At 35.4% G+C, this 24,641-nt stretch overlaps 1 protein-coding gene across 1 annotated transcript in view; it reads left to right on the top strand.

Moving 5' to 3' along the window:
- Positions 1-24,641, top strand: part of AHI1 (Abelson helper integration site 1) — a 90,883-nt gene that overhangs the window by 2,096 nt on the left and 64,146 nt on the right. The window contains exons 3-14 of the mRNA XM_009865370.1: positions 5,943-6,556; positions 7,064-7,212; positions 8,181-8,394; positions 9,128-9,320; positions 10,780-10,875; positions 12,295-12,477; positions 15,668-15,820; positions 17,968-18,100; positions 18,851-18,974; positions 21,224-21,453; positions 22,842-22,933; positions 23,563-23,681. Coding sequence (XP_009863672.1) covers positions 5,943-6,556; positions 7,064-7,212; positions 8,181-8,394; positions 9,128-9,320; positions 10,780-10,875; positions 12,295-12,477; positions 15,668-15,820; positions 17,968-18,100; positions 18,851-18,974; positions 21,224-21,453; positions 22,842-22,933; positions 23,563-23,681 — 2,300 coding nt within the window. The remainder of the gene's footprint in view (positions 1-5,942; positions 6,557-7,063; positions 7,213-8,180; positions 8,395-9,127; positions 9,321-10,779; positions 10,876-12,294; positions 12,478-15,667; positions 15,821-17,967; positions 18,101-18,850; positions 18,975-21,223; positions 21,454-22,841; positions 22,934-23,562; positions 23,682-24,641) is intronic.

The raw sequence follows: 24,641 nt of genomic DNA, 5'->3' as shown, positions 1-24,641 counted from the left end.
TACTAGATGCTGGAAGTGAATGTTCATTCCTTAATACTAATTTAAGACAAAGGAATGGCATTTTATATAATATCAGAATGTGACATGTATTTATTATATATATTTGGAATAGCTATATTAAACTTAATGACGTTATGCTGAAAACATAATTTTGTCTTGGATAATTTGAAGATGGTATTTGTGTGTATTTTTTAATTTTGCATTCATTGAAGTATAGGATACTTAATAGTCTATACAAAGAATCAACATTATGTCTAAAACAGCATAGAAGAGTTAGAGGGTGGGCTTTTGCAATTTTTTGCTGGCTTATGTGTAAATACAAGACTAAATTCTTCCTTGATTAGGTTTACTTTTTTGATGGAACGTGATTTTTTAAATCTGCACTTTATAAGTATTCTTGAGCACGTAATTGTATGTTCCCAGGCAACTCTATATTACTCAAACATTTTAAGCTTACTTTGTTTCTAAAAATGGTTTCCACTCCAGAAGTCTCTGATGTAAAACATGAATCATCTGGATTTACCTGTAAACACTTGAAATCACGGTGACTCGAATCACCTAAATCAGTGGTCTATACACAAATTAAGAAGCATTTTTAGGATCATTGTGGAAGCCTGACTTTCTGGTTTTGTTGAAGTCACAGATTTTTACCACTCAAGCAGAAAAAAAACTTAAGACCTTGAGGAAAATGCGTATGGGCACTTAATATGGCCATTTCCTTGGGGTGTGACAAAGTTGCAAGAGTTCGGGTTGGTGTTTTCCATGCTGGTTGCACTCAAGTAGAACCTTCTGTAAAAGCTTCAGCAAATAACCAGTCATTTCTCTGTAAGGAAGAAATGTGTGTGGGAGGGGAAAAGGAGGTAGGTGCAGGAGGGTGGCTGGTTTTGTTGCAGTTTTCTTCACTTCGTATAATTTAACTATATGGAGTTTCACATATCTTGAAATAATGTAAAATTTATTGGTAATAGTTGTTTTCATGTCATGCACTTGTCATAAATGATCTCTCAGGTTTGATCAGAAACAAGTCATGGGTCAGAGCATATTTCCGCTGGAAGTGTTCCAGTCTGCTTCTTTCTTTTATCTTTACTGAACCTAGCCTTGCTTAGATTAATAAAACCTTTCTGTCACAGTCCACTGTTACCTTGCAGCCTGAGTTCTGGAGCTGCAGGAGGTTGCTGTGATTTTGAGCAGCAGAAGTGAGGGTGAGGAGATTGTCTGCCTGCTTGCCTGCACTGCTCCCTGTGCCCTTTGCCTGTAGAGAAGGGAAGCAGCCTCATGAGAAGAGCAAAGCCTGATGTCAGTGGGGCAGGAGGAGTTTGAAATCATAACCGATGGGAATGAGAGGCTCGTAATGGATGTGGAGATTGACAACAGTTATTCGATAGCCGCAGGTGTAGCGGGTATGAGGCCTGAAGGCAAGGCTGAAAAACCAGGTAATTTGGAGACAGTCAGAAAGTCAATTTCCTGGTATCCTTTGAAGGGCTGACAGTCACCACATTCATTTTTTACCAGTTGTGTCTCCTATTAGAAGTTAGAATGAGGCAAGCTTCAGACCATGCAATGCCCACATTGGTTTGCACAGATAGATTTATCTGTCTAAAGTCATCATGAAAATGGGTGAGTTTATTTGGTTCAATCTAAATTTCATGGTAAAGAGAATGTTTAAGTCACAAAATGTTGGTGAAGTTTTCTGCCAAGTTAAAAGCAAGATCACTTTATGGAGGCAAGAATTTCTTCCTTATTCTGATCAGCTTACTATACTGGAGTGGGCACAGGCAGGTAACTGAGGTTTTTGTATTGAAGGCAGTAGTGCAACAGATTTATCCATTTGAAGTTTGTTGGTTTTTTTTCCTACCTCACTGAGTCTGCTCCTTCCCTTTCTTTATAAGGCCCTGGATGACAGGCTGGAGTCTGGAGTTTCATGAGGGTACAGGTAATAGGAGACTATCTCCAGGCTTGAAAATTCTTGTATTATTTTGGGTAAGATGAGTGTTTCACAGGTTTCTTCTGACTAATTCAGTACTTTAGCTTCTGTCTTAGGTGTAAAACACAACCTGTGGAGCTTTCAGTTTGTAGAATTTTTCCAGCGTCTGTTTCATAGCCCTTCTTTTTCTTGCATAAGCTGACAGGCACTGAATAATTGCTGAGATTTCCACTGAGTTTTAGCCCTTTGTTTCTTATATTTAAAATAGTTGACTGTATATTTGACCTGCACATTGTCCAATATTTTCTGTTAAAATTTGGCGAAACTTCTCCAAGTCCATCCTAAATGCAAAATAGTTCTAGCTTTGAGCATCTACATTTTATACTCTTACATGAGCAATGATAAGAGCAATGGCAGTAAAACTGGCTCCCTACTGCATTAAATTTTTGTTAATATCCCACCCAGCCAATTCAGCTGTAAATAAATGGCCTTTTACAAGCAGCAATACCAGCCCTTCAGTGATGTCCATTCCTAATTTTTCAGGGTGTGCCTGTATTATAGGAAGAAGTTCAGGGACATCTGTAAATTTAGTTATCTGAGTTTCCACATACCCTGTGCAAAATCACTTGCTGCATTTCCAGGTTCCACTCGCATGTATTTGAGAAGCTCTTTTAAAAAAGGAGTAAGATTATTAGGCATTTTCCCCGCTGTCAGCCCTGGAACACGTACGACAAGTGACATGACCTGGGTCGTCTCGCTGTCGTCCGAGCCTCATGTATCTGTAAATTTAGTTATCTGAGTTTCCACATACCCTGTGCAAAATCACTTGCTGCATTTCCAGGTTCCACTCGCATGTATTTGAGAAGCTCTTTTAAAAAAGGAGTAAGATTATTAGGCATTTTCCCCGCTGTCAGCCCTGGAACACGTACGACAAGTGACATGACCTGGGTCGTCTCGCTGTCGTCCGAGCCTCATGTGTGAGCCGACCCGTGTGTGTCTCGGTCGGCTGGTGCCTCCCTCTCTGTCCCAGCCAGCCAGTCGTGTGAGCTGGGCTCTGTTCTCAGGAAAAAGCATTTGCTCTGCCCTAGTCTCCTAATGTGGCCATGGAGCTGTTTTTGAAAAGAAGTGCCTCCTCATTTGTTCTGTGCTTTTAAGCTCAGGAGGTCAGGTTCGGGTCAGCAACCCACTGGAGTTACTTCAGAGACAGGCCTGTCCTCCAAGCTGGAGCTGCATTTCCAGCCTAACTGCTTTTTCTAATTCAGTTCAAGGGTGTTTATAGAGATGATTGCGCTTAGTTGATCTCTCTGTCCTGCATTTCGGACAGTACCCCTCCCTCTGCCTGAGACCTAACTTGATGGTTTTTTATGAACCTCTTGGCTTTTACTTCCATCGTTTTTTGACTCCCTCCCATCTTTCCTCTCTGTTTAATTGCATGTGGAAGAAATGGCCTGAATTAGGATCATACAGGCAATGTATCTGAAGAATTCATATTTAAACTGCTGAAGCAGCTTTATGCTGTCTGCAGTATCGTGTTCTGGGGTTTTGCTGTAGTTTGAGATAGTGTTTTATTTCTTTATGGTAATACCCTGTTTTGTTGATTTTTTTCCTATAAGTAAATCTGCTATAATTAAATGACTGTGTGCTGCTACTATTCGTGACACATGTTTGTGTTTGTATGTTTTGGTAGGTATAATAAAAAGTTCTAGTAAATATTTCAAGTTTTTGTAACAGCTAGGTTTCTTTGAGGAAATTAATATCAGTTATTTTAGAAACTCTTGAACAGGTCAAAGACAAGGGCTTTTTGTTTAGGATTTCTCAAACATTTATATTTCTTGGGCTTAACAATTGAATGCTCTGTCAAAGGTAAAAATCAACATGGCCTTAGCTATTGGTCAGTGTTGGATCTTAATAGCCAGTGTTTTTTAACTTTCATTCTTTATACTCTGCAGTTAAAGCTATTTGTAGAAATGCAGCTAAGGTGGACAATCTAATAGGAAGCATTATTTAGTTTATACAAAGCTTGTTGCTTTAGTTATTTTTTTAAAAAAAATCTTGCTCTCTTCTATGTTTCAAGTTATTTATATGAAATCTTCCACATCCTCTTAAATCATTGACTTATGAATAAAGAGGATGTTACTTGTCTATTTAAGCAAGTAAAAGGTAAAGTTACAAAGACAAGTTTTTTTATGATTTGATACTGAGATAATTTGGACTATATTTAGCATCCTATGTCTAAAAATAAAGACACCTACTGAAAAGATACATGAACAACTTTAAATTTTTCTGATGTGTTAGATAATCATACTTGCATGTAATTCTAGGCGCTTTCTTTTTTAACTCGTACTTTATTAGGACAGTGTTTTTTAATATGTAGCTCTAGTAAGTTTAGTTAGTGCATTTTTAAGCTTTGTCTCTATTTTCAGACATCAGCTTTCATTTCTGTCTTAAACTTTGTCTTGGCATATTTTTCTTGTCACATGGACAGTTTTCCTGTACAAATAGTAAGATGTACTTCAAAAGTTCCTTTCTTTTTTCTTCTTTCTCCTTCAACACTTACAATACTTTCCTTGCTCTCCATATTCTGTCTTCACGTGTCAAATGTGAATAAACCAAGATAGTGATGCAGGTTTGTAGGCTCACATAATTGAGGGCAGGCAATATGGAGACAAATGACTTGCACACTGAGTGTTTTTGGAGTGTTATTCTTGCAGGTGGACAGTCTTAAGTCAGGATCCATCCTCCAAATCATGGTTGCTGTTGCAACTTCATTCTGTTTTTTAAAATGTTTGAGGCAAACGTGATCCTGTAACAGGGAGAAGTATCCCAGCTGGAAGGGAAGATGTCTGTGTTTATGGAGGGAGGAAGATGGCCTTAGCAAAGAAGCAATTGTCTGCAGATACTTACATTCTCACCAACATTTTCTTTGGTTGGATTTCTTTGTACTTTAAAGTTCTTTCTCATGTTTCATGTGGCGAGTCCAGAGAGTTTTATGTAAGACAATAGAGTAAATGAACCTCAGCGACTTTATTATAGAGCAGAGATCTGTATGTTGAACTCCTTACAGAATCAGGCCTTAGTTACTATCTGTGCTGTTTGGAGTTACCATAGGAGCAATAATGTTTTGGGTTGGAAGGGACCTTTAAAGGTCTTTTAGTCCAAGCCCCCTCTGCAATGAGCTGGGACATCTTTAACTAGATCAGGTTGCTCAGAGATGGGTCCAGCCTGGCCTTGAATGTTTCCACAGATGAAGTGATATAACTTTTAGTAACCAGGAATAGAAACCTGAAAGAGGGAGTAAAGTTTACAATGTGTTTAAAAAAACCCCACAAAATACCTCCCAAAAACAACCCCAAAAAATCCTGGAAAATTGGCGGGAGTGCAGAGAATGCATTAACTGAAATTTATCTTAGCTGGTTTTGTTAGACTAGTCTTTAGATCAACCCTTTTCATTCCACTAAGAATAATGTGGTTTGGGTTTGGGGTTTTTTGTGTGGTTTTGGTTGTTTGTTGTTTTTTTAAAAGTCTTAGTGGGCATCTTTTTCTCAGTTTTAGCACTTTTTAATATAATTTCATTGCCAAACTTCAGCAACCAGCTTTCAGTTAAAGAGACTACAAACATCTAAGCCTGTAGCAAATCTCAGTTTGCATTTTAAATGGATTAAAATACTGATTTTTGTGATGCATATGATCTCCAAGTCTTCCTTAGTCTAAACCATTGGCATCTGTTTACAGAATAGACTTGTTGATTTCTTTTTTTACTGCATATACATATAAGTCATTTAAAAACATAGCAAAACAAAATTGAGGATGAAGTGCCCAAACACAATATGTTTTTTTCAATATGAATTTTCTGTTGCCTTTCAATCTGCCACTTGTGAATTTTAAACAAGAGAAAAACTAAATCTTTGATTTCGTTTTACTTTGTGTAATCTTACTAAAGAAATAACATAAAATACTATGTTTATTCCTTAAAACATAATTTTTAGTACAAGTTGTTTTATGTTCTTTTCATTTATAGCTTGACACCTTTAGAAGTAATATTGATCTAGCTAAGGAAAGTGTGAATGATGAAGCAATTATAAACAACACGTATAATCCTGAAGAAGAGAGTCCCCGATTTACAAAAAATAAGCTGAGAGAGAAAGCCTCACTTGCAGAGAAAATAAACAATGATATTGTTAGTGAAGAGCAGGCGGACAAGCAACAAAAGTCTAACAAGAAGAAAAAGAAATCACAGTTACAAGAACAATTTAATGAGGAGGAAAATTTATATGAAGCTAAATTGGAGAGTTTTGAGAAAAAGATTAATGATTTTCCAAAGAAGAAAACAAAAAGTAAATCACAAACAGATGTACCTCATCAAGAAAGTGATAGGAAGATTAAAAATTCCTTGGCTGAAGTGAGAAATGTAACTGACTTAGAAGAGGAAGAAGAGCTAATTCGAGCCTATCAGCTGCATGTGACAGAGGATGAGGCAAATGCAATTAAAAAGAAAATAAGAATGAAACTTAAAGAGCAGATGTCTGAATTTACCTCCACTGTTCAAAGCCATGAAGTTTTATTGAACAATGAAGTGGGCAAAAAGAAGAAAAAGAAGAAAGAAAGAGCAATTTTAAATGAAGCTGAAACAAGGTACCATGATAATCTCTATACTGTGTGTCTGTAAACCTTGGATGAAATATTTCATTTTAAGATAGGCAGAAGCTTTCCGATAAATTATACATATTTTCTAAGTGATGAACTGGTTGATTCTGTTATGAAAAAATATTACCAAATACTTTTTCAAAATGCTATCTGTTTAACTTTTCATTACTGTCTGATGTTTATTTTCTGTGGAACTCACTCTTAACTAACTTAATTTTGTGCATGTCTTTAGTGATAAGCGATGGTCCTGATCCAGCAAAAGTGTTAGATTATCTCTATGCACAGGAAAGGTTCTGCAGTTATCTGGAAATTAGGGGGAAATGAAGGGGGAAGAGAAATAAAAGAGGCAAGACACTAGTGTTGAGTGTGTGTGGTACATTTGAGAGACACACAGATGAGTTGCACAACTAAAGAGGAAATTTGAAGTAGTAATGAGCAATTGTATCCATATATGCAGTAGAATGCAATTGTTGACAGTAATCCATCACCTTGCAGTGCAATGTCCCTTTCTGAGCTACAGCATCATCCAACAGAAGAAAACAAGTCATTGGAAAGAGTACTTACATCAGAAGGACAGAAACCGGAGGAAATTGTGGAAAAACAGAAACCTAAGGCAAAGAAGGTTAAAAAGAAGACCCGAAAAGGTCTGCCACCAAAATGTTAGAATCGTGTGCTGCTTTATCCAAGATTCTCTTTCTGCTACAGAAATATTTGCCCATAGTAGTAATACAGAAGTGATTGAGCTGTTGAAGTTCTTTATGTTTTAGTTTCTTAACTGTGTTTTTGTTCTTCCAATTCTGACTTTAATTTATAAGGAAGTTTCTTTGATGTATCAATCTAAAATCCTGAGAATTCAATTACTATAAATATTTTTGAAATTGAGAAATAGTAAATTTTTTTAAGTATAATAATACATACATGTATATTCTAATTATCTTTTTATTATTTTATAGTTTTTATTTGTTTTGTGCTGTAAATTTTCTATTAGCCCTGCTTTAACTTGATATTAAATTGACTACTTTTTCATGCAACATGTAATCAAATTGGAGAATTAATTTCCTCAAATATTGTGGAGGCCAAAATAAGAAGTTCGTTTGAAAAATGGAGATTACAGAAATTGGTGAAGAGCAGACCTTTTGATATCTGTTTAAGTATGATGATCTCACTGTAATTTGTAAATGAGAAAGTTGTGAAAACATGGTTTGAAAAATTCGAGGAACAGGCACATGGAGAAAGCATCAGTTTCTGATTACCTTTTTACATTTTTCTTAAACAAACAAACAGAAACACTACTGTAGGCTGTGGTTCAGAGTAGGGTATTGAACTGTATGGATTTTAAGTCATTGTGGCATAGAAGAACCTATGTCAATCAAGAGGAAGACTCCTGTTTTTAAATAAAAATGTTTATTTATAAGAATAGGTTATATTAACATACAATCATGTATATGTTCATATATGTTTAAAATGCTGCAAATTTCATAATTTTGTTTTATTATGTAAAGAACACATTAAATATTATTGCTCTTGGTTGCTCAGAGAATACAGAACGTTTTTACTCCTTTAAACTGTCACTAGTGGAACACTGCAACCTCTACTTTGTTGCTATTTCCAGAAGGAAACACAGAAGTTACTGCAGAAAACGATGAGGAAATGAAGAATTCAGAAATTTCAAGTCAGTCTAAATTTGGTTTTGGTGATGATCTTGTGTTGGGAGTTTATATCCATCGATCTGATCGACTTAAGACTGATCTCCTGGTGTCTCATCCCATGGTTAAAATCCATGTTGTTGATCAGAGAAGTGGCTTATACGTCAAGAAGAATCAGAGGTGACTTTTTAATGCTATTTCTATTATCAGTTATTACTACAAATACGTAGACTGTTCCCTAGAAAATGAAATATAAAAATAATACTGAATTTTAAGTTTGGGAGGTCATTTATTAGTTTTTACATCTATGATAATGCATATATATGCCTAGAGTATTAAATTAGGGTGGGATTTTTCTTTTTTGGCACACTTAAATGTCTTCACTGCTGCATTGCTCTCGAGGTCCCTGAATTTACAGCACAGTTCATTCTGTATTCTCTCCAAAGAGAAAATTTCCTAAATCTCAAAAATATATAGAAACCAAGACTAGAATAAGCTTGTGGCAGAAATAGTGGCTGCTTTTTCTTTTTTATAAAAGAGCTTTTAAAATGCTGAAATAAAGTTTAGTTTTTCATGTTTCTAATTGCTTCAATTACTGTTTCCACTGCACTATGCATAATTTTCCTGAAATCCAAATTTTAAGTGTCTGAACCATAGATTCTACCATAATCCCTATGCATAAATTTGATAACAGTAACTTGGTTGCTGGGATTTTGAATTTCAGTATGTAGCATTTCTATAAACATTGCAAATTCTCTTAAATTTTGCGTGATTTTAGAATTTTCTTTCCTAAAATTAACCAAGTGTATCTTGTATGTTTCTTTGTTTCCAGTAGTTGAGAAATACTGTTTTGTTTGAGGTTTTTTTTGTAAGGTGCTATAACAATTGTAACTATTTGGAAATTTTCAAACAGCAAGAGGAAAGTTTCATCTTATTATGAACAGGAACAAATAGAGCACATTCTTCCTATTATGACACAACCATATGACTTCAGACTGTCTAAATCAACAGTTCCGGAATGGGAGGAGCAAGTCATATTTAATGAGCGTTTTAGTTATTTTATTCAAAACACTGAAGAAAGCCCTCTGGTAATTCTGTTTTTTGAGGTAAGGTTAAGTACTTTACATCTAGTTTTTGCACATTATGATTTTCAGTTTTTTCAGCAGTATATATTTGACTGATTCAGATGTTTTATTTCAGTTATATTGAGTTAATTAATAGTGTAATAAGATACAGAATTGAGATACCAGAAAGTGGTATTGGTGTTTGCTAATACTAACAAGTATTTTTAATCGCAAAAAAATCCAAACATGTTTTGATAGTAGTAAGGAGGACAAAGTTTTCTTATTAAATCGACAAACTTCTGAGAAAGGCTGATAAGATCATTCCAGATCTGGAGGGATGGCACCATGTATAAAAGATATCACTTTTTCCTTTTTCACATTCTCAAAATCTGAAAAGAATCTTAAGTACCAGTAACTCAAAGATGGAGTTTGCCCGCTTGTAGCATCACCTCTTTTCCCTTGTATGAGTGAGCAAGCTATTGCATTGTTTTCTGTTAACATTTGAGACATCTACTTCTTCTCTCCTGTCCTTCACAAAATAGTTATTAATTTGTCCTCCAGTATGATTATGTTTAAAGGAAAAATTATAAGGTTTATATTCAATATGTTTTGGAGCTTAAGTATTTTAATATTTGTAAAGAGAGATTCTGTAGTATTAACATTTTTATTCCTCGTTTTATATATTTCAGATTTTATATACAGTATCATCTTATATTTCTTTATGTTCTGAGATACTCATAATTTAACACATTTCTAAAATTAGAAGTCGTTAATTGTTTACCATAAAAGTAATTTCATTTATATTGAAAGATTCTTCATGGAAATCTTGCTAATGTTGGGACCAAAACATGTTGTTGGACTTCAGTGCAGCTTATGAAGTATCAATGATTCCAAGTTTTTTTTGTATACCTGATAGAACTCCAGGAGTGGCTAAATGTGTCACTGACCAGAGAAGTTAAGAGTTTAATGGACATCTTTGGAAGTGTTTGAAGTCAGGTTTGACAGGGCTTGGAGCAACCTGATCTAGTGGAAGGTGATGCTGCCCGTGGCAGGGAGGTTGGACTAGATGATCTTTGAAGGTCCTTTCCAACTCAGACTGTTCTAGGATTGATTCTATGACATAAGTGATAAAGCTTGGAAAGGAAAACTAACTTTTGCCTGCTGGTTTCCAGCTAGATTAACATAGAGCTGGTTTTGACTGTCAGATTTGTGATCTATATGATTTGTAAACTATATAGGATTTATGAAATTCTACATGAGTATTTTCCTCTTTCACTGAGACAGAAAAAAGTCATAACTATTTTTTAAGATCAGACTCATCAAGTAAATGCATAAGGATCTGTTATTTTTAATTGCATACGTGTATGAAAGAAGTACTGTTTTTATAAAATTGAAATCTGCTTAATTTACTGGATTGCATCTAGCATATTTTTTTATTTTTTAACTACCATGAAGTATGTATTCATTGCTAATATCTTTATATATCTACCATTGCTTTCAGATCGTTGATTTTCTAAGTGTGGATGAAGTGAGAGCCAACTCTCATGTACAAATTCAGGAATCTGGTTTCCGAAAAATTTGTTGGGCATTTCTAAAGGTATTGTAAACATTGAAATGAAGAAATAAAATGCATAAATATTTTTATTAAATTATCTAAAAGACACTAACCGTACTAAGTGGGAGAACACTTTTTTTAAGTTTCCAGGCAACGAAGATGGAAAATCAAATCCTTGCTTACTTGGCTGTTCTCTCCTTTCCCCATACAATTTACAGTAACAAGCTTGACAGTAAGGAATATATGTTTTTGAAGAAAGTATAGCATGTGTAAGAGTTTTTGTTTCTTTTGTTCCTAAAATACAGGAGGTTTTATTTGAGAGTTTCCTGTGTGTTCATGAGATTGTCTCTGCAAAGGAAAAGACAAATCCACTAATTTCTGTACTTCAACTATTCTGTATCCTAGCGGCATTTTCAGTTGGCCAGTCGTTTCAAAGACTCCCTTGCCTAACGATAAAATGCATGTTGTTTTAAGTTGCAGAGTTTGAAATGCTGCACCAATGAGATACAGATAATTTATCCAGTACATCATGTACTTGCTGACAAGCTTTAATTTGACTGAGGATTGTTTATTTACACCTACCCCTATGGACAGTAGATCTTGACAGCTATTGAGCAGTCCACCACATGAGAAATACGGAAGATAATGGACTGCAAGTTTAGGGCAAGGGAGAGGGACCTCTATATCATTCCAGGCTGAGGCTCTTCTCAGCTCTGCCCAAGATGAATCTACTGGAATTGGAGGTCTGGTATCCTGTGTCTGGGTATGTAGCAGCTAGTGAGAGCTGTGCATCCAGGCATTCAGTACAGCCTGCTCCTGAACAAAGGGAAGGATGAATTTCCAACTTGTGAATACAACTGTGGCCTGTCCTTCATTCCTACTGCCTCTCTCTGTGTTACCTTTTCATCTGTGTCAGTCAAAGTAAAAAGGTCCTGATAAAGAGTGGTCACTGTTAATGGCAGTAGGTGCACTTGTTTTTTGATTCACTAGAGAACTCTATTTCCTCTGAAACTGGAAAGGTTGCTGCTTTGCTTTGCCTTTTGCTCTGAGTCAAAGTCTCAGTGATGCCCTTTGCTACAGCATTCAAAGGGGACAGATTTGGAAGAAGCGCTTTGTGTATTGGCAGTCCTTTGAGATTTGGGTGATCTTAGGAAACAGTAATTAAAAAAAAATTTAAAAAATAAAAAGTAATACTGCACAGATGTTCTCACGTACAGGATGTTACTGTTGTGCATATGAACTAGGCTACCATCTAAGCTTTAATCTTGGTGATTTTATCCTGGGCATCTTTAGCACTTGCTTACTTCATTACCACTTTTAGAGATAGTATGTTTCCCCAATGGGAAGTGGATTTTAGCATTTATGCTGTAGTTGTTTAAGATATTAGAAATAATTGTTACTTATATTATGTTTGTGTTAACATAACTTTTTTTTTTCCCCTGTTTTTAATCACTCTTTCAGCTTGTAGGTACCAATGGAGTTCTAAACATTGACGGAAAACTCCGTCTGCAATTATATTACCCACCTCCAAGGACCAAGTCGCATTCAAATGTTGAGATTTATGACTGGTGGGCAAGATGTCCTAGAAATCGTTACCCATCAACTTTATATGTAACTGTAAAAGGCATAAAACTCCCAGATCATGTGAGTTAAATATATAATATATAGATATATTTACAAATATATGGACTTTTCTGTGGGAACTAGTAACTAGCTATAGTGCGTGAATGTATGTTTTTCTATGTATGTATATAAAGTCTTTACTTAAATGCAGTATATAAAATAGCTAGTATATAGCTTGCTGTAATAAGAACTTGTTCCAAACTCAGCCCTTCATAACTATCTTTGAGAAACAGACATACTTTCCTATCTGCACCTTTGCATATTTTGCCATTGACAGTCAGAAAATTTCAAGGGTACTTCCTGAAGATTGATATTCCTTCTCATTAGGAGAAATGCCATTTTAAATCACTGGACTCATGCAGGTCTGTAAATTGAACAAATGAAAGAAGGTTTAAGTCACTTAACTCTGATTCCCTGTGCCCTGAAGCTATAACGACTGGTATTTTTTTCTCAAATGTAAACTCCTTTAAAGACAAGCTTACATTGGTACGTGCTGAGATGTGCGTTCAATCTATTGCTCTGCAGCGAGAGTATAATATTGTTCTATTACGTAATTTTCCATGTGTCTTTATGGTTATCACAAGTCTTTCGTTTGCTCACTGTTCATACTCTCATGGATGATCTGTGGAAACCTGGTGAAATGTCCAAACCCAAGCTAACCTGTGGGATTAGTGCATATACTTTTGGGACATTTTCCTGATCTGTGTACTGGAATGACATCTGCAGATCCCTTGCTCAGTCAGCTGCTGAGGCTATTGGGAATTCTGTGCACTTTGCTTGACCAGCTGTGCTTCATCTTTCTGGAGGTGTTCTGAGCCTGTCTTCTACATGGTTTGAATGTTTTCCTAGTATGTTTAGGTTTACTGTTACTGGTTTATAGCTGTCCCTACTTTACAGTCCTCTGTGGTAGTTCTAGTAACATGATGAATTTGCAGAGGCTGGCTGAGCTGTTCTTTGATCCATTGGTTACTGATAGAATTTCATTCCTGTTCTGATATAGCTGGGGAAGGGACTGTTTACAAGGGTGTGTAGCGACAGGACGAGAGGCAATGTTTTTAAACTAGCGTAGGATAGATACAGATTAGATGTTAGGAATTTCTCTGAGGGTGGTGAGACACTAGAAGAGGTGGCCCACTGAGGTGGTGGAGTGTTTTGCCAATTGATTTGGGGGCCAGGAGGCAGTAGAAAGGACATGGACACCAACAAAAGACTAGGTTTATTTTACTGTCTATTTCAAGGTATTACAAGAATAAGGCAATGCACTTAGTTAAAACAATAAGCTTATTATACTCTAGTTCTAAGCAGTAAGAAGAAGCAACATAACTACATGTTAGTGATAGTAATTAAGAAAGATAAATCACCAATTGCCCTAATACTTTACCATCATCCAGATCCACAGATGCCGGGCAGCCCCGGTTGCAGCAAGGATTTGGAGAACTTGTCCCAGCCATTGGGAAGTCCTACGCAGTGCGTCCATGTGTAGGTGAGGTCTCCAAAGTTGCTGCGAGAGGGTCCAGCTTTTATACTGTTAGATAAACTCACATAACTTCAAATACAGAAACACCTGGTGTCACCCTCCCTGTTGGATTCCACCCAAAGCCTGGCCAGGGCTAAAGGAGGGATGCAAGAGAGTCTCTCTATTTTGGTCCAAGGGAGTTTCTTTATCTATCTGGGTTCTAATCACATCTTTCTAAACAAGGCCAGGCAACTTGTCTCACGGTCTTGCAACATGCTGCTAAACAAAGAGCGTTCTGATGGTTACCACTACACAATAAGCGTTACAGCAAAGCTTTTATAGATTGGCATCAGAATATATATATATTCATACTGAAATAGATTAGTAATACATTACATATGCAATTATTATTATGTGCAATTAATGCTATATATATTACATAGGTTGTTGAGTTGTGAGGTTCATCTATAGGTCAACTTTAGTTCAGGGCCTACTGTTCAGGCCCCAGCACTTCATGGAGGCTCCATCCCTGGAGATGTTGGAGATCAGGCCTGATGGGGGTTGGAGCAACCTGATCGAGTTAAAGATGTCCCTGCTCAGTGCAGAAGAGTTGGACTGGGTGACCTTTAAAGCCCCCTTCCAACCCAGTGCATTCTATGATTCTGTGATAAACACCGGATTTGGTAAGGCTTGAATTGACCTCCAGATAAGAGCCATGACTGTCAGATGGTTTCCTATGCATAGATTTCTGCTTCCATTTAAGATCTGTTACAGATCCTATCTAGTCTCCTTCTTCTCCAGGAGTGCACAGATCTCCCATACCTCCCACATGGGCTGGTAATAGGAAAATAGACATCTTAGATAAAACCAGGGGTCTTGCGTGGAAGTAGACATCTCTGTGTGTGGACAACTGATTTAAGCTCCTAAATTAGTTTCTACTTGTACAACCTCCCTTTTTAGTCACAAGAACCTATCACCCTGAAGTGAATACCTAGCAAGTGTCAGCCTGGAAGAAAACAGTAATTGTGCCTGGTGGTCAGATGTGTTTCTGAAGAGACTTATCTTAGTGAAACAGGTCAGAGCTGCAGCTGCTGCTCAATGGCCTCGGTGCCCCTCACCCCTAGGGCTGTGGGGCTGCCTCAGGGCATTAAGGCTTCCTGTGAGTTCAGGCTTGGTGTAACTGGTAGGTGAGGTCCAGTAAGTGCACTTTCAGAAGTTTGGAAAGTATATGTGTGTTACCTACCTGAATCACAAATGTAGTCAGTCCACCTTTTTTCTTTGCAGTGCTTGAGCATAGTTTGTGTGATACACAATGCTGATTATATCTTTTAGTCCAATGAGTGAATGTTGTTGCTGAAGTAGTATTTTAGTTTGGAGGTGATAGGTAAATCACTGGAACTATGTGCCATGCTGAAATGTTACGGGTTTTTTATACCACACCTTCGCCAGGTGGTAGAGTGTTACTAATTTACACTGACCTGGATACTTAATAAAAAGAGAAAAGCATCAGTTATTTAAAAAGAGGTTGATCCCATCTTATTGGCACAACTTTGGAAGTTCAGATTAATTTCTGACTTGCTGGTTACTTTAAATGAAATTTTGCTACACAGTTTTCTTGTTTTAAGCTTTTTCCAATCTCTCTTTTTCAGATATAAAAATACAATACATTTGAAAAGTACCTTTTAATCTTCTCAGATATTACACTGTTAATTTTAAAAATATTTTTTCCTGATCCTTAGTTTTGTTTGCCTTAAGGTTCCTCCTTCTCTCCGCTCTATGGTAGCTGTTCCGCAAGAACCAACTAGTGAAACACTGTGTGAACTCCAGAGAGAGGGATCTAAAAAATTATGTAAACCTTCTCCAGAGGAGAAAAAGGAACCCTTTAAATGGACAAGATTGCCTGGACAGGTGAAGAGTTTTTCTTTGCTTTTTAAAGGAAGCTAATTTAAAGATCTACTATATTTTTTATAACTTTATGATATAAGTATTATAAAGCAAGTAATACATGAAAGCAAATTTTAAAAATACTAAACAAAATACAAAATGTAAGGAACTCTCAGAAATAGTAGAGGATGTTAGCTTCTTATAAAATATTATTGATTTAAACTTTTTTTTTGTCCCAGAACAGTCAGGTATTTTTTCTTCTCCGGAATTCTCTAGGAATTTGAAAGAGTAGGGCTATTCAGGTAGTGGACCAGAAAGCAGTTCTCATATTTTATCTTAATTGGAAATATATTTTCTTTTTTGTTTTTTCTTTTTTTTTTATTTCTTCAGTTAAAGTTATTATTACAGTGTAACAGAAAAAACTTTCATTGAAGAACCTTATTAAGAAGGTTCTTGCTGACTTCATCCTAATTCACTGTAGCAATAGAAATTAACAATCATAAAAAAGGAATTTTTTACCAACTATATATAGAATATCCATGCAAAAATTTCCTGTTTTTCTGTGGAATAGTGTTAACATGAGTTCATGGTTCTATAAAGATTCAAATAATACAACATAAAAATTTGTTAACAGAGAATGTTGATTTTTACCTTGATTCCATACTGTAGTCCTTGTACAGATCTATTAAAAAAAACCACTTAAATATACATGAATTTAATGTTATTTCCAAGTGACGTTTACTAATAAGAATAAAATAATAAAGAACAGATGATACTGTTTTTGTAATGGAAATTTTCTTACCAAAAATGTCAGGATACCTGGAAGTTGCTTTTATGTTATTGTTTGTTACTTTTCAAGAAGTTGCCATTCTGAAAATCAGTGTGTCATCAAAACCAAGAGAAGTATCATCCTAACAATATTTCCGTATCATCACAGAAATAAAATTTGGGAGTTCATTTATTCTTTAGACTAGTCCATGTACATATTGAACAACTTCAGTGGCAACAGTGATGTATTTTGTGATGTGCTGTCTTGCAAATAGGTTTTAGTAAGATTAACATGACATGTAATGTCTGTTTGCTGAAGAGTATTAAAGCTGATAGGCTTGCTAAAAAATGAGTAATAGCTCAAAATTATTATTTCCTTTTTATAAAATTTTACTGTTACGTTTTTAAAGGACCACAATATCTCTGTCTCCATAGACAGATGATGGATGACATGATATTTTTCAAAAATGTTCTGTAGAATTATGAATTATTTGATATATGAATTAAATACAAAATTAATTTTATATGTGAATTGTAGCTACATGACCTGTAAATATATTTGTTCTGAGCTGAATTATTGATTCAACATTGTAGTGTTTTATTTTAGAGAGAAGTTAAATTTGTACTTACCAACAAGATGTGTTTATTTGTGAACAGCATATATTCAATTATTTCATAAGTAGATCTATTTGTATACTTTTTATATGCATATGAATATGTTCGTGCTTATTTTTCATTCAAAAATGTAAATCAGGTTTAGGCTAAGTAACTAGTCTGGATGTTTTAATTACCCTTAAACTTTGAATTTAGTTCTGGAGAAAAAGCCCTTGGGTGAAAAAAGAGGAAATACTTTGGGGGACAGGAAGGGGGCCTATAATACCTGTGCAGTTTTTTGAAATGTTTCACCTTCAATTATGTTTAAAAAAATGAAGAATTTAAATACAAATAAGGAAAGCTAAGGGTGATTTGATTGACCAAAGGTTTGAGTCCCAGTAGTTTGTCTTCTGAGTTCATGCTGCAATCATTCAGTTACTAAAAGTTGTGCCTGGACTCCTTAAACAAGTTCGATTTGCAGTCTAACTGTACAGCTTGTATTATTGGCAATAGTTATCATTAAGTGCTTCTTAAGATTAAGGTAACTATTTCAATTTTAAATTTTCTTGGGATTTTTAAACTTGCTGGTTGTCTATTATAATGGGGCAGAAATGAATATACAAACGAGAAATGGCCCAAGTTACGCAGCAGGACTGTCTCTGTTTATAAGGTTCAACTTTCCTTTTAAATTCCCTTAAATGTTAGTAGCTTTTTAAAACTCATGCATGACAGAAGCTAAGGATGTGTCTTAAGCATTTGGTAGCTAATATTCGTAACAGTGTAACCCCAATTTTTACCTCAAAAACTAGACTTGCCGCATACCGAACAAGTTTCTGTTTTCACTGCGAGGTGGAGATATGGGCTGTTTCTGTATTCGTTTCTCTCATGATGGGAAAACGCTGGCAGCAGCATGTGCAGGAAGAAATGGCTATCCCATCGTTTGTAAGTTTAAAATAAGTTTTGTTTTGTTTTGTTTTTTCCTTATAAATAGTCGAGTTTGAAATTAAAAGGCAAAAGATGTATTTTAAATTCTGTGGTTTTAAAGGTTTTGGTTTCTAATTCTAGTTTTTGTAAAATGTTCCATGCATTAAAGAGTGTTGAGGAAAATACCTTTTCTATGTTAATAGGGCCACAACTGGCTTTTCATACATGGTCATGTATAGGCAGTTCAATGGTATGAAATCACACTATTTCTGCGTAGAGGTCTAATGGAAATAATCAGTTTTTATAAAGACTGCATTTTCCGATCATAAGATTTTAAGTGAAATAACTTTTCTAGCACTCACCCCACACACTTTCTATAGGTTTTTCTCCTAACCAGTCGTGAAATTTAGATACCGGAGAAGCCCAGGAGTTCTCAGTGGCAGTCTGTTTCAAAGATTAGTCAAGTAGCTGTCAAAATTTTTAAAAAGAAGAAGAAAGTTACAGTCCTAATCTGGTTCTAATAATTGAAAGTAGGCTGTTGCTTAAGTTTTGGGTCACCTGTGACATTCATGAACCACTAGATGGAAGTATATGCTTGCTGTCCATGCATATCTAGCAGCTGTTTGATCTGGTTCTCTGAAAATGAGAAGGTAATGAGTTGACTTACGCTAAAAGAAACTTAGCCTACGATTACACTAAACTTTGCATGTATAATTGCATATAACAGATTGCAAATAGTTAATTTTTTTTCTGTTTAAACTTCACTAGTGTATGAAATTCCTTCTGGACGGTTCCTGAGAGAGTTTTATGGTCACTTTAACATAGTGTATGATCTTTGTTGGTCAAAAGACAATCAGTACCTTCTTACTGCATCCTCTGATGGCACTGTCAGGTCAGTATGTTCTGGCAGGTAGCATTAGAAGCAGAAAGGAAAGTAGTCCACTTTTATGTCTTACTGCAAATTGTGCGGTAATGTTTTAATTAAAGATTTGATTACAGTGTGACTTTATATTAATATAAAAATTGTGATGGAATTTATTTGCACTATATTTACTATTTTGGTTACTAATGTATATGTTTTTGAGACTAAAGCTTTTCTAAAAACTAGTCTCTAAATCTGCAGTGCAGCAAAAAAACAAAAGCCTTTATATTTCAGAAAGTCACTGAGATAGTTTGAATATTCCATCATTGGAGAAATAGCCCTATTATAAATGCAGTATTAAGTTTGCAAATTTGAAAGTGGTGTAGGAAATTGAAAATTTCAATTATATATAGAAATTGGCCACACGGCACATATGTATGTATTTTTTTTAGGGTTGAGGCACTTAGTTAAATAATTCAACTCAAATGGCTGTAAATGAAATTTGATAGTGTCATTTCTGAGGCTGAATGTGTACACATTTTCCTCTAGAATTAAAAAGTCTCCCTCAGTGCGGTGCTAATGTTAGAATTCTAATCTGTTCAAGGTTTAAAAGCAAAACCCTCAAAACTGGAAATAAATGAAAATATGGCTGTGACTGCATAATTTTATTACGAGGAACTTCATAGGTTTTCATAGACCGTTGTTTTTTTTTTAGCTCCACAGATGCCTATCTGTTGTTTCTGTTATGCAACTCGGTAATGCTACAGGCAGTTGCATAATTGAAATGCCAGGAGAATTGTTAAATGATATATTGTATGTGTGGCACTGTTTTGCCTTTTTTTTTTTTTTTTCTGCTTGCATGTAGGCATATTTTGAGAGCCTAAAACCCATGTTTTAATTTTTATTTGGAAACAGATTAAGTAAGAATTTTGCATATTGAAGTAAATGTCGATTTCAGTCAGTTGTGTTACCTATAAGAAGGCCCAGCTGTTCCTCAATTATTGAATTTGTGGCAGCAAGATGAAACTGTAGTGGTCTGCCTCCTTTTCTGTGTACTATGCATAGTGACTGCATGAGTTATTACTTGCTGTATTTGTTGTCTGTTGCCTTAAGCTCCTTACAAATCTCAGTTTATGCAAGGAATTTCTTCTTTTCCCCTTTCATATTGGGAGCACTTTGCCATTGAAACATGGAATTGAAGGATGAGGACCAAAAGGCAGCCCGTTGCTGCCATTATCAGTTTATGACTTGGATCATCTCTCAGATTGACTTCTAAGGCAACCTGAAGGGAAATTTGGGAATTCTTCTTTATACAATGTGTTATGTTACCTGTGAGCCTTCCCAAGCTTTAGTCCCATGTTATTTGTGAGCAATAAATCAACTGTTATGTTTTTAGAGCACAACTGTTCTAAAAGATTAGTAGGCTTCTTGTGACCCTTGCACGTTAAGTTGCAAGTTAATCACCCTACCCTGAGGAATTGCAATTTTGTAATGAACTCACCTTGAGTAAACTTAGAATTTATCAGTAGCCACCAGAAGGAGGCACCCCACCTGGAAGGGTATCACTCAAACAATTGAATTCCATGCAACTAAGCGCTCTGAAATGTGCTGCCCAGCTGTATTTCATGATCGTTGTACCATTCTGTTCTTTATGGACTCATCTTTGGGGAATGTTCAATAATAAAATGTATGACTTCAAACAAATAACACTTCCTAAGAAAAACGTGATCTTACAGCTATGTAGCTGTGGGTGGTGAAGGATAGGAAATAGATGAATAATAAGATCTGAATTTATGTGAAGAAAAAACTCTTGAGATCACAATCACTGTGTGATAGGTAATAGTTTCTTTAAAACATTCTGGTTTTTTATTTATATTTAGTGGTCCTAAATGTTCCTTTGTGGTTTTTTTTTTTTTGTTCTACCTTTTTTTTAAAAAAAAACCCCACAAATGATACCCCAGAAGGTCTTAATACCTCAAAGAAAGAAACTAATCCATTCCATAGAATTCTTTATGTGTATTTTAAAAATGTGCAAAATGGCCATTAAATTGGAAAGTGGTCATGAATTTACTTTCAAGTAAATAGCAAATATATCTTAATTCTCGTTAGAAAGTACCATATTAAAGGATTAAATATAGGTGGAATAAATTGGTAGGATCAACAGATAGTGTTAGGTATTTATAAGCATTTGCCTCTGGAACCACTAACACAAAATATGTGTTATACCTGTGTATGCAGTTGTTTTATACAGTAGATATCTTAACATCCTTTCCTTTTAGGATGTGGAGAATAGAAATGCAGGCAGCATCTGCAGTGAGAGTTTTCCCTCATCCTTCATTTGTTTACACTGCAAAGTACCACCCAATTGCTGACTCCTTAGTCGTGACAGGGTGTTACGACTCAGTGATTAGAATTTGGAATGCAAACGTGAAAGAAATCCACGGGCAGCTGCTCCAGGAGCTTGATGGTCACAAAAGTTTCATCAACACACTTTGCTTTGATGCAGAAGGTATGTATTTAGTATGACTTTTTCAAATAGTTTTCTGTTTAGCTGAAGACCAACTTGAGTATCACTAGTTTGCTTTATTTCATAGATGCAATATGAAATGCTGAAATAGAATAGTTGTAGCTTTGTTTGAAATTAATACGTTAGTATGATACCTTACATGGATGAACACAGGGAGAAGCAGTCCCTGATAAGAAGTGAGAATAATCGGAAAAGGTAAGTGTAGAAAGGACAGGCAAACACGGCGCGTAGTGATCAGGCGATGATGACTGGGCAAATTTTGGTAATAGTTTAGTTTTCATTGTCCCTATGACTAGCTATTATTAGCTAATGTTTTTTACATATTGAGCAAAAAACAGCACAGATGTTACTGTTCAGAGGAGACAAATGCATCAGGATGCAGGTGAAAAGCCTTACAGTTAGTGTAGAGATAAGTTGGAAAAAAGGCAGATTTGGCTAGAATTCGTCTAGGTTACTTAAAGGTAACTTAAAAGCAGAAGCAGCAAATCTTGAAACTGGCTTTTAGAGAACTCTCAGAACAGAACTTCAGAAAAGAAGATTTCATGATTGGAACAGTAGCAAAAATGGTTCAAAGTTGTCAATGCAGTGCAAAGGTAAAGAAAATGAGGTAGCAGTAGTTACATTGTGAGAATTTTAATGCTAGACTGAAGATGTGGGAGGGTAATGAACTCAGCATTGGCAGAGAGTGTGGAAAGACTGAGAAGAGGACAGAGATTTGATCACTAAATAAAGGTGACTGGTAGATTAACAGCTGAAAGTGAGCAAGAGTGAGCTGAAAGTGAGTGAAGTGATGTGTACTAGTGGAGGGGAGGAAGTGTTGAAGATGGATGAATGAATAAGATACATGGAAGTGTTTGAATTTTTCTGGTATTAGTGGCATTGTTAGTAATTAGGTGGTTCATTTTTGAAGGTATTCACTTAAGGTATTCACAAAGCGGAAGGAGGTGCATCTTATAAAGAATAAGTATTTGTGAATAGTTTTAAAACAACTGTTGGAAAACAGTATTTGTTCTTGTTCGAGTTGCTCTCAGTGCATGTACAGGTAAGTGTTAGGCTATCACGTGAAGCTCATTGAGCTATAAATGCTCATTTCTTGCTAGTTCTAGAGTATGAGTAAACATGAAAAAACTTAAAAGGAATACTCAGCACCCCAGTATCTGACTTACATGCTGAATCCAAATTTATGATATCAACTGATTTCATGCAATATGAGCAAAATGTATTTGCAATGAGTAGGTCATAGTAAAAGAGAAGAATTGATGTTCACATGCTAAGAAAACAATAGATAAAAGTTCTTTCTTGTTCATACATTCTTTTCTGTATTCTTTTTTGTCGTGTTCTTCTTCTTACAAGATGTTACTGTTTCACAGGTCTCCACATGTTCTCAGGAGACAGTTCAGGACTGATAATAGTTTGGGATACATCTGTCAAAGGAAGTTTTCAACACTGGAGGATTAGTAAGGTATACAGGTTTCTTAAACTAGCATTGTAATTTTTATGTTAACTGTTCCAAATCTGGTGATTTTATTTTAATTAATTATTTTTTTGTACATTAACTTGCATTTAACTGAGGAGATGTATTTTCTTTAAATAATGGTGCAAAAGAGCTGATAGAACATGCTGTCATTCGCTGACTTAAAATTTGTTAATTGCTTTGCAACTTCAATTTTTGTATATAAAACATGAAAATGTTTGAGGTTTAATAGCGTTGTATTAGCAGATATGTGCTAATACATTAGGTTTGTTCTCTAGAGACAACAATAAAATAGGCCACAGGCTTTGCAAGTCACCTTTGTTCATACCGTAGAGGCCTAATGTTCAGTCAGCATTTTTATCTTCAGTTGTGTTTCAAGAAGTTCAGAGTCCCAGCAGAATTTACCTTGTGATTGTCAAAAGTTGCCTGCATAGAATGGTAATGCCTTAATATAGGAATAAAATTTTTCCTTTACCAAATAGAATGAAGTGAGCAGAAAAAGTAATGCAAGAATGAATAAAATGGAATAATGGTGTGTGGAAAAAAAAATAGAGTTTTAATACATAGAAGTTTTGTTGTTTGTGGTTTGGATTTTTTTATTTTCCTTCTTTCTGTAGGAAATACAAGAAAATGATCTTAAAGGAACACCAGTAAATCATTTGGAGGTGCATCCAAATGGAAGGCGTTTATTAATCCACGCCAAAGACAGTACCCTGAGAATCATGGATCTCAGAATGTAAGTAGATATTTTTTAGTAACAAGTATATATTTCCTTTTTTGTTTTAATATTCACTTGGGGAAATAAAGTACCATAAAACTATTAAATCTATAATTGTGGAGAAGAAAGATGTCCTAATACTCAAGGATAGCAGTATTAGGGTTAGGAAATAGTTTCAAAACACTGCTGTATTACAGACCTTTGGTGTGATATTGGGTAAGTCTTTTACAATAGAATATCCAAAAATTACTAGATTACTTGGGACCTTAAGGTGGAATGAAGGGAGAAGACACTAGTCTCCTAAAGATTGAATTCACTTTTAAAAATGCAATCTGGAAATGAAAATAAGTTTGAAATTACAACATTTGTTTGTGCATTAGTTTTTCTTTGTTGATACTCTGGAAGGAATATTTTGATGCTAAAATGGAATGAATACTAAAAAATTCAGTGTTGTATGTATTAGAGAATAGAATCATAGAACAGTTTAGGTTGGAAAAGACCTTTAAGGTAATTGAATCCAGCCATTAATTATGGTATATTAAGCAGATTATGAGCTATTTTTAACTTAGTTTTTGATGGTTTTTCATTTAAAAAATTATGAACATGATTCTTTAATAATAAGCTACAGTTCAATACAAGGGGATCACAGAATTACTTGAGTCGTTGAGTTGGAGAGTGTCCGGTCCAACCCTAATAATCAAAGCATGAAGGCATCTTTCTCGGAGCTTTGTCCACTTGAGTTTTGAATATCTTGGATGATGGCGATTTTACAACCTCTGTGAGCAACGTGTTCTAGTGTTCATTCACCCTCAATGTAAAAGAATTTTTTTCTTGATTTTGAGCAGAATTTCCTGTATATCAATTTGTGCCCTTTCCCCCTTGTCCTTTCACTGGGTGAAACTGAGAAGAGTTTCACTCCTATGAATTACGCACATTGGTAAGATGCACTTGATCATTCTCTTCCAGAAAGTCGCAATA

Source organism: Apaloderma vittatum, unplaced genomic scaffold, assembly GCF_000703405.1.
Source record: "Apaloderma vittatum isolate BGI_N311 unplaced genomic scaffold, ASM70340v1 scaffold13072, whole genome shotgun sequence".
In the NCBI taxonomy this organism is placed as follows: domain Eukaryota; kingdom Metazoa; phylum Chordata; class Aves; order Trogoniformes; family Trogonidae; genus Apaloderma; species Apaloderma vittatum.
Note: the sequence above shows the minus strand (reverse complement) of the source record. Positions and strands in the feature narration are given on the sequence as shown.